The sequence below is a fragment of the Dendronephthya gigantea genome, unplaced genomic scaffold (assembly GCF_004324835.1).
Source record: "Dendronephthya gigantea isolate DGI-Jeju-01 unplaced genomic scaffold, DenGig_1.0 000045F, whole genome shotgun sequence".
NCBI classification, from domain to species: domain Eukaryota; kingdom Metazoa; phylum Cnidaria; class Anthozoa; order Malacalcyonacea; family Nephtheidae; genus Dendronephthya; species Dendronephthya gigantea.
In genome coordinates, this window is record NW_021163055.1 from 427,333 (window position 1) to 440,637 (window position 13,305).

The 13,305-nt window shown below is 39.5% G+C and overlaps 3 protein-coding genes across 4 annotated transcripts; 2 read left to right on the forward strand and 1 right to left on the reverse strand.

Moving 5' to 3' along the window:
* Window positions 1–6: 6 nt before the first annotated feature.
* On the forward strand, window positions 7–1,848 carry LOC114527684 (meiotic recombination protein REC114-like). Its single transcript, XM_028549391.1, has 6 exons — window positions 7–141; window positions 375–464; window positions 593–676; window positions 871–1,020; window positions 1,218–1,346; window positions 1,561–1,848. The coding sequence occupies exons 1-6, from the start codon at window positions 7–9 to the stop codon at window positions 1,723–1,725; spliced, it is 753 nt and encodes a 250-aa protein (XP_028405192.1). The 3' UTR covers window positions 1,726–1,848.
* Window positions 1,848–7,728, reverse strand: LOC114527649. The gene is made up of 10 exons (XM_028549350.1): window positions 7,407–7,728; window positions 6,266–6,580; window positions 5,343–5,663; window positions 4,798–5,181; window positions 4,390–4,704; window positions 3,747–4,100; window positions 3,118–3,444; window positions 2,944–3,034; window positions 2,604–2,728; window positions 1,848–2,410 (listed from the first exon to the last, which is right to left on the reverse strand). The coding sequence occupies exons 1-10, from the start codon at window positions 7,465–7,467 to the stop codon at window positions 2,181–2,183; spliced, it is 2,523 nt and encodes an 840-aa protein (XP_028405151.1). The 5' UTR covers window positions 7,468–7,728; the 3' UTR covers window positions 1,848–2,180.
* Window positions 7,729–9,705: 1,977 nt separating this feature from the next.
* Window positions 9,706–12,762, forward strand: LOC114527561 (T-cell-specific guanine nucleotide triphosphate-binding protein 1-like). 2 transcript variants are annotated; one of them, XM_028549251.1, is made up of 4 exons: window positions 9,706–10,068; window positions 10,919–11,037; window positions 11,413–11,865; window positions 12,093–12,762. In XM_028549251.1, exons 1-4 carry the CDS (start codon window positions 9,887–9,889, stop codon window positions 12,521–12,523), a joined length of 1,185 nt encoding a protein of 394 aa, XP_028405052.1. In that variant the 5' UTR covers window positions 9,706–9,886; the 3' UTR covers window positions 12,524–12,762. The 2 variants fall into 2 exon arrangements, with proteins under 2 accessions (XP_028405052.1, XP_028405053.1); XM_028549252.1 differs by lacking the exon at window positions 12,093–12,762 and adding an exon at window positions 12,019–12,071.
* The last annotated feature ends 543 nt before the right edge of the window (window positions 12,763–13,305 follow it).

Consider the following 13,305-nt stretch of genomic DNA (forward strand, 5'->3'; position numbering starts at 1 on the left):
TCCAAAATGGCGGCCGCATCGGATGACATAAAGTCTTGGTTATTAGATAAATATGCAAAGTATATTGATAGGGAATGCAAAAGTGCTACAGTTAATAATCCAAAAGGGTCCTCGGGTGTGAAGAGCAATGGAGAGTGGAAGGTTATTTTGTATATTTCAAATTTAAAAGTTTAATGGACATTTGCTATTGGAAACTTAGAATTTTGCTTGTAGCGTCTTTTAATTTCTTTTGAGCTAACTGGGCGTGGTCGTATCATTAGAGAGAGGTTTTTAGGCAGCTTATTTGAGACAGAGAGGCTTTTCTCTGAGGAAATTGCGCTCAGAAAATAATAAGTCATGGTGTTTTTTTCAGAATGATATCTTTTGTCTTTCAGCAAATTACATCTTTAGATGGAGATGGCTCTCTGCAAATAACTTTAATCGAAGGCAAACACTTTATGTTGAGTTCTGGTTCTCAGATTAACGTATGTCAATAAGCTGACGACTTCAAATTTTCAAGAACATGCAGGCGTTCTTTTTTTATTGTCAACTTGAATCTTTTTCATCGACATCAGCTCTCATTCCTTCTGTAATATTAATCCTGTGTTTTTAGGAAAGTTTTGCTCTCATAAACACGGAACAATGGTTGAAAGCGTACTGCAAAGGAGACAGTGTGTTATTTGTTGCAAAAACAAATGTATGTTCTTCACGTTACTTTATCAGGGTTTAAATTTAACGTCTTTTAATCCCATGTTCGAAGCTGGATTACTCTTTCATTTTAAATGTTTAAATGTAATGTTAAATTCCGTTACTCTAAATCTACATAGTAAAGCCTGTTAATTTATATTTATCAACTCTGTTCCACTTCAAATTCGCTCTTTCATGACACAGAATGGCTCGAGAAGATTCAGGGTAAAGTTTGCCAATACTGGTATAAAAACTGGCGTGGATAACTGCAAGGATTTCGTGAGAGTAGCATCACCAATCATGCCGATCAAAATGATTCAATTTCAGGACAATACTGAAGCGTCACAGTCCCAAGTAAGAACTGATATTCCCAACAGATTATTATACAGTTCTCCGGCTCGCATTTCTTAGGATTTGATCAGAATAGTTAATGAGAAATTAGGAGAAATGACGAGAGTTCTTTGCTCGTTTGATTTATAAATAAACGTAGTTATATCCAGTCAACTTTCATACAAGTCGTACTTCTAACTCTTGTTGTATTTTCCTCGTAGTTCGTTGAAGATTCACAGATCATTTCCACACCACAAAGTGAAACATTGCAATCAGTGCAGGACATGTCTTTGGAAGAAGACAATCATTTACCAAAACAAGGTTCAAGCTTGCCAGAAATCGCAAGACAGGTAGAGTCTTCTACTTAGTGAATGCCTCATTCCCAAATACCTCTCTTGCATCCAGTAAAGAGAAAATTGCGGAAATGATGTCGACTAATAACGATGAATCAAATACTGTCGACTAATAACGATGATTCAAATACTGTCAGAAAGCATCCTTAATGATGAACTAGAGTTACCCTTTTCCTTACCTCTTATCCTTGCCAACGATTTTCTTTTACAGATTGTTTCTAATAACGAAGCTACTGGTTCAACAACAACAACAACAACAAATCTGCCAACATCTGACTTATCAGTATTGGTTAGACTCTGCCTCACTGATCCAGGATTCCCAGATTTCGTGGACAAAGTTGAAAAGGAACTGAAATTACTAACCGCACAAAAATAACTCCCGGATTCCATGTCTATTCAACACTCTTTATTATAAATTTCTACAAAACTTGTTGCATATACTTCTATTCACAAATTACCATTATTTTTATTGGTTTAAAGTTAGTTTAATGTACGTCCTACTTCATGTACGTATATATTAGTTTTATAATTTTTATTTATTATGATCTACTTTTGAAACTAACCACCGTATTTTAATTCACTTTTTGATAGCCTAATATTTCATTGTTTATTTTAATTTATTTATTGTTTATTTTACTTTATTTAAAAATTACGCACCATGTAATGTATAAAGCATTTTACTTGCAGAAATGGATTATTTCTAATTGCAGAGACCCTTCGAAAAAGTTACTCTAAATTTCCAATCAACACCAGTAAAATTGTCCTCTAGACACGAAGAAAAACCGTTCAATTTACTTACGCTTTCCATTCAAAGATGCTGCCTAAGTTCTCCTATAAATTCTGCATACTTTTTCGTACTTTCTGATTGATGGCGTTCATTCTGTCAATATAGTTCTTCTCTGTGAAAGCGGCGGTGTTTGTTGATAATCCTTCAGCCGTTTGAGCAGTACCATGTTCGTGTTCCGCGCGATGCCTTTTATACTCTTCCAAAGCTGTGAAGTCGTTCTCATCTTCTGATTCGCTGTCGCTTAGGAACAGTGGACCGTTGTGTGTGTAGCCACCTTAAAAGATTACATTTTTATCACAGTTAGTGATCTATTCTCAAACAAACTACAAACATTGTATGGGCCTTTTAAAAAGGCTTGCATGGATAAGCTCATACAATCGCTTAAACCGAAATGGGTTATCTGGACTATACATCTAACGTTTTTCATTTGACTTGCAAATGAGGGATCTAGGTCATCTAACCAGTACCTCCAAGAGAATGCAATCCACTCTCCTTTCTCCAATGACTTGGTGAATACATCTGCATATCCTGTAGCGAGTCTCCATCTTTGTCCATCATCGATAAACGATCTTTATCCTTGGTTAAACGTTTTCTAAAGAAAAAGAACGCGTCCATGAATAAAGCAGGTTATAACAGCGGCATTGAAATGATTTGGTCGCCAAATTTTGCTGGAAGCTTGACATAACAGTGGGATTAATCTGCTATGCTGACTGAATGCTGTCTTGCTTTATTCATATGGACTGGTAACACTCACCTATATTCTAGCATAGGTCAGTGAATGGTAAAGGTACTGCTCTGGTATCTTACCTGGTCATGCATAGACATACGGACCACATCATGCCAACCACACTTATCACCATTGCAAAGGAACCAACCAATATGTAGATCATACTGTAATCTAAAAAGATATGTAAGGTGAGCTTATGGCATCACTCTTTTCAACTCAATGCAGACCAGATAGATCAGACTGTAGTACATCACCTTTAATGAGGTCATTGTCGAGAGCTTTCCTAGGGTTAGATATGAACGCAATCTGGGATGTCCTTCGTGAGCCTTCGAACACCGGTACTGGGACGCACAGATCAGGGTTAGCACAATCCCCAATATAACATACTTCATCCAACATCAGAGCGAGGTCACAGTTCTCCTCATTGCAACAGATTGCTGCACAGTTCTCGATACTGTCCACTTGAGAAATTACGGAGAAGTTGCCTGCGCGCAGGCCGCCTTTGAGGGTGTGATTGTGTAGAATGTGACTTCGGGAACATCTGGGGTAACGTTTGGACTCCGATTGATCAAGAGTGAGATCTAGAAGACGTGGAATAGAAATAAGTTTGAGTGTGTCCTGGGTATAAAAAATCTTTCTCAGGTAGGTCAGACACAAACCACGGCAGCTTATTGTAGAATACTACCTACACTAGACCACCACGTTTGAGATATCTTTCTCAGGTAGGTCAGACACAAACCACGACAGCTTATTGTACAATACTACCTACACTGGACCACCACGTTCGAGATATCTTTCTCACGTAGTTCAGACATAAACCACGACAGCTTATTGTAGAATACTACCTATACTGGACCCAACCAAATGATCAACGTGATCTAACCTGTTTCATTTATCGTTGATCCCCACTTGAGGTACGCAACTCTTGAAAAAAACTTTGAAGGTTGTGCTGGTGCCGTCTGGCAAACTCTTTCGTTGATGCACTTCACCGTATAACAATTCTTTTCCAACATCAGTACCAGGTCTCCCTGACCGTAATCACAGGACATTCCGATGCATTCTTGCATGTTGCTCGCCTTCCCTAGCGAGGTAATATTTGCAGCTTTCATACCCCCGATTAAAGTTACATTGTGATAGATTTTCTCTGCAGAGCAGGTGCTGGTCTTGAGGATCGTTGGTGCAGGCAGCCTGTAGCTTACGATTTTGTGTGTGTTCGGAGCGGTCACAATATGCTTCTCTGTGAATAAAAACTTATGTTAGTATGTTTCGTGACACCACAAACAACAGTACTTTTATCCCCTTAAACAATTATAGTAATTTGGGTTGCCTGTAGATTCGTGCATGCATAGATTTGATAAATTTAATTTTATAGTTGTTTTTTTTACATTCAGGTCTATCTTAACAGCCAGTTATCAAAATGGCTGTGTTTTTAACTCACTGAACTCACATCTCTTTTAATAATCATAGTCAAAGTTGATCAAGAGTTAAGCTCAATAAAGAATTCGTGAAAGCTTTATACAATGTACCTTGTAGTACGTCTTCCACCAGACCAATTTTGAAACCAAGATGGGAAATCATACCAGCCCTGCTGGCTAACTTTACTGGTTTACATCTTTTTGTATTCCGACAGCTTCCCACAAAACAAACGCCATTAAGCAGCATCGCCATCTCACAATTCCTCTCTCGACAACACAGAACGGTGCAGTTCTCAATGCTATCGATTCCTGATATTTCCGTGAAATTTCCGGCACTTAGTCCGCCAAGAATTGCATGGTTTTTGAGAATGCGCTTGCCAGAGCATAGGGCGTGCCTCATCTCACTTGCTGTTCTCGAATCGATTCCTACAAGAAAATTGAGTGGCGATGTCCCGTTATCATGAACTGTACTCCGTATTTTAGTGCACAAGGAATTAGCACGCCATTGAGGTTACTTACCGTTGTAATCAAGATGAGACTGAGGTTTCTGTAAATACGCAATCTCTGAGGACAGGCCCTTTGTTCCCAGGGGTATTGTGTCGCACAACTTCCCGGGGGGGCATTGCACCACGTAGCATCTTTCGCCCAATAGGAACGCAGTATTTCCGCCGATGTTATTACAGCACAGTGCAATACATTCTTCCATGTTGCTCACCTTCCCGAGAAGCTTGGAGTTCTCCCCGTCCAAACCATGACGCAATGTTATGTTGGGCGTCGCCTTGGTAACCGTGCAGCTGGTACGGTTGCTGACGTACGTGAAGTGAGTTGTGCTGAGGGGCTTGGGTTTGATAGGAAGGTGTTGGGTGTATGTCGGCATCGGGGAATGGGTTGACGCGATTTTAGCTAAAAAGTAAAATGAAGAGATAAAAATCAATATGGGGCTACCATTTCATTAACTGGTTTCTTTCTCGTTATTAATGTGAAGTATCACAATTCACTATACTCTGACACTATTCATGCTGCGGGTATTTTCAGTTTAAGTTTATGTATCGTCTCGTAGTCACCTTTTTTCACATTTTGATTGATTTCTCTCCGTCTGATGTACGAAATCTTTGGATTAAACCCAGTTGGTCTTGCCCGTACGGTCTGACACAGCTCCTCGCTGGCGCACTCCACCGCTACACAGGTCTCTCCAATCATAAACGCGAGATCGCAGGTCCATTTGGCACAGCAGAGCGCCGTACACATGTGCATTGACTCCACGTCACCAAGATTTGAGAAGTTTCCTGCCTTGACACCACCTCGTAATGTGACGTTTGTTGAAATCGGACTGTGGGTGCACTGAAGCTCGTCCTTGTGGGATTTCATGTGGACTGTTAACGCATCTAGTAATTTAGGGAAGCAAAGAATTACCTCACTGAGTTTTGGCCGGGTAGCAGGCTACAGTTGCAAAAAAACTGTATGTACAAAAAGATTGCGCTATCGTATCTACTGGATATTTTGTTTGGTCTCGTAAGCTTTAAACTTTAAAGCACGTTATACATTATAACGTGTGATAAATAATCGTATCCCACGTTTGATGTCACATCAATGGCGAAGACGTAAATGTTCCAAGGAGCATGCAAGTATGTGAAATTGACACAAATGCGAGCGAATGATTGTGTTAATTTTTTCACAAGATGTGAAGAAGTATCAAGTATTAGTTTGTCGTTTTCATCCCTTTGACTTCGACTGATAGTTACCCATATCATAATATTCTTGTAAGTTTGCATGGTGACATCAATAAGTAAATTAGTTTGCAGGTACACCACGTAAGTATTTAATACTACAAAGCTTTCGGTCCGTTAACTGTAATTTAGTAACGGACCGAAAGCTTTGCAGTATCAAATACTTACGTGGTGTACCTGGAAGCCAATTTACTTTTCCACATCATGTACATGTTCAATCTTATTCAATGATTCTTAAATTATCAAGTATTCTGGCATACCATCTTCAATTGGTTTCCTCGTCAGTTTCACGAGCTTCGAGGCAAACCTGCGCCTTCCTCTTGCATCAATCGGCTTACATTTCTCCGGGTCTCTGCTGCAACTTATTCTGTAGCAATGATTGGCCAGCATGAATGCCATGTCGCAGTCACGTGATCTACAACAGCTGCGCACGCAATCCTCGACGGTCTTGACGGTCCCCACATGCTCAACATAGTCCCTATTAAACCCTCCCTGCGGTATAACTCCACGCTGAATTGTGCTGTAAGAGCATCTTTGTTGAGTAAAATTCGGTCTTGTTTTGGACGATGGATAAGCTAGAAAGTAGAAATAGAATTAGTAAAACCCCGAGCATCGTCGACAGTTATCGAGGAAGAGTTTGGACCTATTCAACCTGCATGAACTAATTTTTTAATTACCAAGATCGAATATACCGTATAAACGTATATTCGACCTTTACTATTTTTATTATCAAGGTTGAGTATACCATACACTGGCCGTGGTATATTCGACCTTCGCTATTTTTTTTAAATATCAAGGTTCCGATCGTTTTGTCTGATCGGCGCAGCCGGCTAGTGGCTACATCTCCTCTTTATAGTTTTGGTGACAGGATTTGTACGAAAGTCGTCTGTTTGAAAACCAAACCAAGAACATATTCGTGTTTTTCTTTATTGTCAACACAGAATTTGGCAAAAACGACCTTGCAAGTGTAGTGCACACCTTATGCAGGCAATCAGGCAATGCGATGCTAATACTTCAGCTTCTTCAGCCGGCTTGTAAGAGTAAATGGACACACTAAACATATAGTTTAGATATAATTATATAACAGCTTTCCTATTAAACGTCAAGAATGCAATATCTTTCTACCATTGTTCAACGTTATTTATTGGTAAAAATTTCAATCTGAAAGCCTACGTCTTCATCGTTATACAACTTCACAAATGAAGACGAAAAAATGTAAATTGAATCTTCAACCATGCATTGGCCGAAAAGCACTGCATTTGTCGCAAACTCCCCGTCGCTAAATTTACTGAGAAACGTCAAATCTTCATTGAACACTTGAGTCAATTGGTCAACTTTAGGACTACTCAATAAGCGTATCGAGTTAAGTTGCTTGAGAACCGACTGAGTGCTATAGCATACCTTGAATCGTGAGTCCGTTCAGGACACACATCAACGCCACAAAAATTTGCAAGCACGCCATGATTATCCCGCGTCGAATTCCGCCTGGAGTAGTCACGTATCTTTACTCGAATTGAAGACTTTGTGTCTCAACGACGACCTTACACAGTTACACACGCATCGATTCTTCAACTGCCCACTTCCTTTCGTTTCTGTTCTATTTACAAGCCACGTTTAAATATAAAAACAACATTTCAATTTTGTTTTCACTTCATCCGCCCAGATGAAAAGGGCGGCTGACAAATGCTTGTATCCACGCCAGTCAACCAATGGGCGATCTCGCTTCGTGCACAATAAAACTGGTGGCATCCATCAGGCTTTCCACCCGTAAAAAACCGAAGCAAAAGGCGTTTGTTTCCCAGAGTTTTGCATACAGGATTAACACATGTTTAGACAAAGAATTTGCCTTCGAATTGCGAAGTGAATTATATTTCAATTCGGAGTTGTAGTGAAGAAAAGAAGCGTTTCTAGAGCTAAAAGTTTGATTTTAGATTATGCCGGAGTAGTTTCTGTCTTCTCTTTAAAACCATATGTTGCATGCTTTCATCTAATCATCTTTATCATGTTTTACACCGCTAGGAGTAGGTTTTATTTCGTCTTTTTCTATAATATCATCGTAGAGATAACTAAAGGTTTGTTAAGATAGACTTATAGCAGTTATTAATCATTGCATGTGGAGAATCTTACGGAGTCCACGGACCGCCATATTGGATGCTTTAGGAGAGAGTTCAGAGTTTATTTATGTTGCTGGGGAAACATGCGGCTGTTCTGGTGAGAGAGGTTCTAGTAGAGTTCTCTTTCAACTATTTATAAGCTAAACCCTTATCTTCGTATCATGATAAAAGTTATATACAAAATAGTAGAGTTGAACGAGGATTTTCAAAATACAAAAGCATTCTTGCTTTCTTTTTACCGAAGAATTTTAGCATTAACAGGTAATTGAAAGAAAGCATGCTTTTGAAATACGTCAGTTGAAGCTTATTCAAATTAACTTTGTGAAGTCATTTCGGTTTAGGAGGAAAGTCATCACACATCTGAAATACCTTGACATAATTGCCATCGAAAAACTGAAGGAAATACCTCATTTTGAGAGGTGGAACTGGACTTTCTCTGAGCTATATATAACAATAACCTATTTTTAATAGAACCTGTGATTTAACTGATATTTATTTAAAAATTCATGACCATGTGCAGCAAAGAAAGAGAGACAGGTCTTCACATGCTTCAATGATATGGTAATGAGTATGTTTTATATGCATTATTCCTCGTGCACTGCTGTATCACTTCGTTCATATGGCCATGTAGACATGTTGCCCTGTCAACTGAGATAAAAAGTCGAACTATATATGATCAGAGAACAATAGTACTGCAAAGATACAACATACGATCGTACATATGCCATGTTTCGAATAACATATGCTTTGTATCAGGGTAAAAGTTTTCTTGAGTCATCTGTACAAAGCGATTAAGTCGAGGCTAGAGGTTTATTTCGAACGACAATCTATTTGTTTAAAATAACGACAATCGATCTATTCACTGTTTCTTGATTCACCAACAAGGGTTATAATAAATGCTAGACCAAACTTAATTTCAGTAGAACGACTGATAATACTAATCAATGTTACTTGTCAATCAACGGGGCATTTTTACCACTACAATTAAGGTTCAGTTAGCTATCGCGTTTCCCTATGACATGAGAAATGGAATTTGAACTCAGCATAGACTCAATTTAGTCTTGTATTCCTTGTTTACACAGAGAGGGGTGGGTGGCTTGTTCTCTAGAGACTGTTAGGAAATGTTTCGCCATTTTACTGTAATTTCGAGCACTTGAATGATTTGTTTCTAAAGAAAACAGGCGAAGTATTTCGGATATGCTTCAGATAAAGATCCTGAAATTGGAAACTTTACTTACAAATGATTTGACAACTGGCTTCGAACATGCGCTAGCCCTGGGTACGAGGTTCATACTTGCAAAACAACTCATCATTTATTAATTCTAAATTCCAAGCAAGTTTGTCCATCTTGGACGAAAAAAGCGATACTTAGAGTGATATTTCGCACTTACAAATTAATTTACCGATGAATTCGTGTCAATTATCATCGCCAATAGCGCGATGGTCGTTGTACTAGAGCTATAGCTTCTCCAGATTAAACGGTAACTGCGTATCAAATAATTCTATGACTTGCATAATTATAATGAGGGGAAAACCCGTAAAATCACTCGTCTTCAGAATCCCCGTTTCAAAGAAAATTACATAATTTGTCCAAACCTTGTATCAAAATATATCCCTGAACAATACGACGATCATTCGCAAACTCCCCTTCGCAGGCTTCGCTCAAAGTAGTTCTAGCTTGCTTCAGCTAAAGCAAGATCGTGGATATCATACAGAATTCAAGTCCTCTAAGTTTGTGATAAGAAGCTCGAATCTCAAAAGGCGGCCATGGGCGATTGGGAATTTGTTTTCATGGAAGATGTGCAAGGGCATATCGAGGAACACGGCGTGTCTGGCATTGAGGAGTTTTTCAAAAAGAAGCTGGAGAAATGGCGGGATGTCGAAATCAATATTGGTGTAACTGGTGATTCTGGTGTCGGAAAATCAAGTTTCATAAATGCAATACGAGGGTAAAGCAAATTTGTGAATATCAGAAATAACCTGCATGATATGGTTTCGCAACTATGGGTGTGTTGTCGCATTTCACTTAAAAACTAGTATCAAGTTGTACACTGACCGTTATCGCTTCGATGGAGCTTTGAAGGCAGTGAAAAATAACGATCAAATTGGTTGTTAGCTTGCTATTAAATAAACAGAATGTGATTTGGATAATTCGAAGCGATTTTTTATTGTAGTGCGTAGCTATACTTCCAAGAATCGAAAGTAGGTTTTAAATTCGCCGGAAGAGTTGCGAAAAACTATAGGTTTCTGTGGATGTTATGTAGATGTGTTTTAGTAATATGCCAGCCGTGTGTTTGCCAATTCCTGAAGTTGCATGCGAAGAAGCGATAAAGCTGAACATAAAGCGATGGCAAAAGGTTTTCTTGTTGTGTCTAGTGACGCTGGCAGCTATGATAAGCCACAATGTTTGATCAGGGCCTAGAAGGAAGAAAACTATTTAGAAAAGAATCCTGCTGCATAGACCTGGGCAATCATCTTTGATAATTCATGATTAGAAGAATTAGTGCACTTTAGAAGGAAAAGTATTTTAGTTTGAGAGCGCAACCTCGGCTCACTCGCTTCTCTGACCCCAGGAGGTTACCATAACAATATAATTCCTATTTCAATTGGCGCAGGTGAAATATTTGTAATGATAATCCGGCTCTTATTTATGTAGTCTACTCTAGCTCTCTAGCATGGGCAGTGAAGAAAGGTCTTTTCCTCTGGTTGTAAAATAGATTAACATTTGGGGAGTTTCCATAAAGCGCGTGCGTTTTTGGAACTAAAAGCTTTCTATCATATTTCCCATCATCCATCCAGGCTGGCAGACGACGACGAGGGGGCTGCGGAGACTGGTGTCAAGGAGACGACAAGGGTCGCTGCTAAATACCCTCATCCCACGAACGATAAGATATTCTTCTGGGACTTGCCTGGCATCGGTAAGCACAAGTCAATTGACCAAGGAATTTCCCGATGGATCAAAAGGAGACGATCCTTACCGCACCTCTTGGAAGAACAGTTTAGAACTGATAGAGCTATCCAGTATAAATAAAGCTAGTTTAGTTCAGGTTTCCTCCTGTAGTAACACTGGATCAATAAGAGATGATCCTTACAGGACCTCTAGGAAGAACAGTTTAGAACTGATAGAGCGATCCAGTATAACGTATGACGACACCCATTGGATCAATTAAACGTTTCCTGGAAAATCGAAAAAAAAGTGCTAGAAGTGTTTCGATGCATGCAGTAACCTCTGCATCACCTAAAAGTCATGAGCAAGATATTTTTTCAAAATAATTCCAAAAATCTCTCTTCAGGCACTCCAAACTATCCAGACCTTGAAACCTACTCTGAAAATGTTGGCTTGGAGAAATACGACACTTTCCTCATTCTAACCGCTGGACGCTTCACGGAGAATGATCTGGCTTTGACCAAAAAGGTGACAGCCATCGGCAAGTCATTCTTCTTAATACGTACCAAAATCGATCAAGACTACACAAACGAGAGACGAAAGAAAAATTTCAGCGAAGAGATGATGCTTGCGACAATCAAGAATGATTGTTTCGAGAATTTGAAAGGTTTTTCAGGCGCCAACAGGGTCGTGTTCTTGATCAGCAACCCATACCCTGCTAAGTGGGATTTTGGTCGTCTCACTCAAGCGATTCTTGACGTATTGCCGTTTCGTCAAAGAGAAAGTCTTACACTGTCGTTAGGCGTGTTGACCAGCCTTTCTACAGATATGTTGAAAAGAAAAGCTGATCTTCTTCGAGGTAAATATATGACTTCATGACTACAGGAGGCATACTAGGGAAAGACTTGTCTATATACCTTTATCACACCAAGAGCCATGTTCATTCATAAATTACCTGCAGGTTTAAATTTTAAGGAGAGTTTTTGAATAATATTTCGCGTTTTTTCATCAGGCCAGAGGAGTTGAGATGATGCAACCTTTGATCTCGTTTGCGGCAAGAGTTTAACAAAACTGAATTCGTTTCAGGTCGAATTTGGATGATTGCGTCAGCGTCGGCCGCTGCAGCTGTTGTTCCGGTTCCCGGGTTAAATGTAGCCGTTGATATTGCCCTGTTATCAAACGAAGTGAGTCTCTACAAATCCCAGCTTGGCCTGCCCGAGGAAGATTCAATCGAATTCAGAAATATGTCGCCGGAAAACCAGGATAGAATTCGCAAATTTTGCATCACAAGTGCCACACAATTTGCAGGGTTTCTTGCCAGGTACGGTGCTGGATCCGCAGTTGAGGAATTCTCTCGTTTCATCCCGTTTATTGGCCTCGCAATTGCCGGAGGAATTTCCTTCTCATCCACTTACCATTTCCTCCATCAATGCCTCGACGAACTGGAGGGAACCGCTGTTAAGTTTTTGGATGAAATGACCACGCGGACAGTTGATGATATGGACGACATTGAATAATTTCCTTTAAAACAACTTTGCAAAAGATCTAGACCAATAAATTTAACTAGTCCGCGATTTAGGTATAGCTAAACCACTAGAGTTCACTGAGTTCACTGTTCTTTAAGGATCATTATATTCATTATCATTACTAAATATAGACTATTGTTATTAGCATTGGAGCAATTGTTAGATAAACATATACTAATGATACAAAATAAGTATTTTAAAATCTAGCATTTACCTGTAGACGTTGCAAAATTATACTCGAAAGCCAGTTACATTTTGTCACGTGGACAATGCGATTTTATTAGCCGAACTGAGAAGTAATTGCAGCATTTACTGTGCCTTTTGTCTTAAAAATAGTAACCGCAGCAAGAATGGCCGTATCTTTTGTCGTTCGCCACAACAGCAGAGCTTATTTACTTATTGAGACCACGGGAAACAGTGTTTTTTTTTTCACCCGGGGCAACACCGCTGTCTCAGAGCCTCAAAACAAACTACCTCTACCTCTGGTTTTCTGTAGCCAAGTGTTTTGTTAGACGTTAGTACATGGATAACAACAAAGTTTCGGCAATAATTTAACAGTTCTCATAGTAAACTTTGAAACCAACACTAGGTCCTGTAATAACTATTTAAGATCACTTTACTAAATGATAGCTGAAATCCTCCTCCCCCCTCCCCCCTCCCCCCGGGGTGTTCACGGCTGCATGAGTCACACAAATATAATTAGATACCGTCATTCTTGTTCCCAGAGCTTGCGAGGCGGTTGGATAGGATGATACTGGATTCCATTCCTCCTG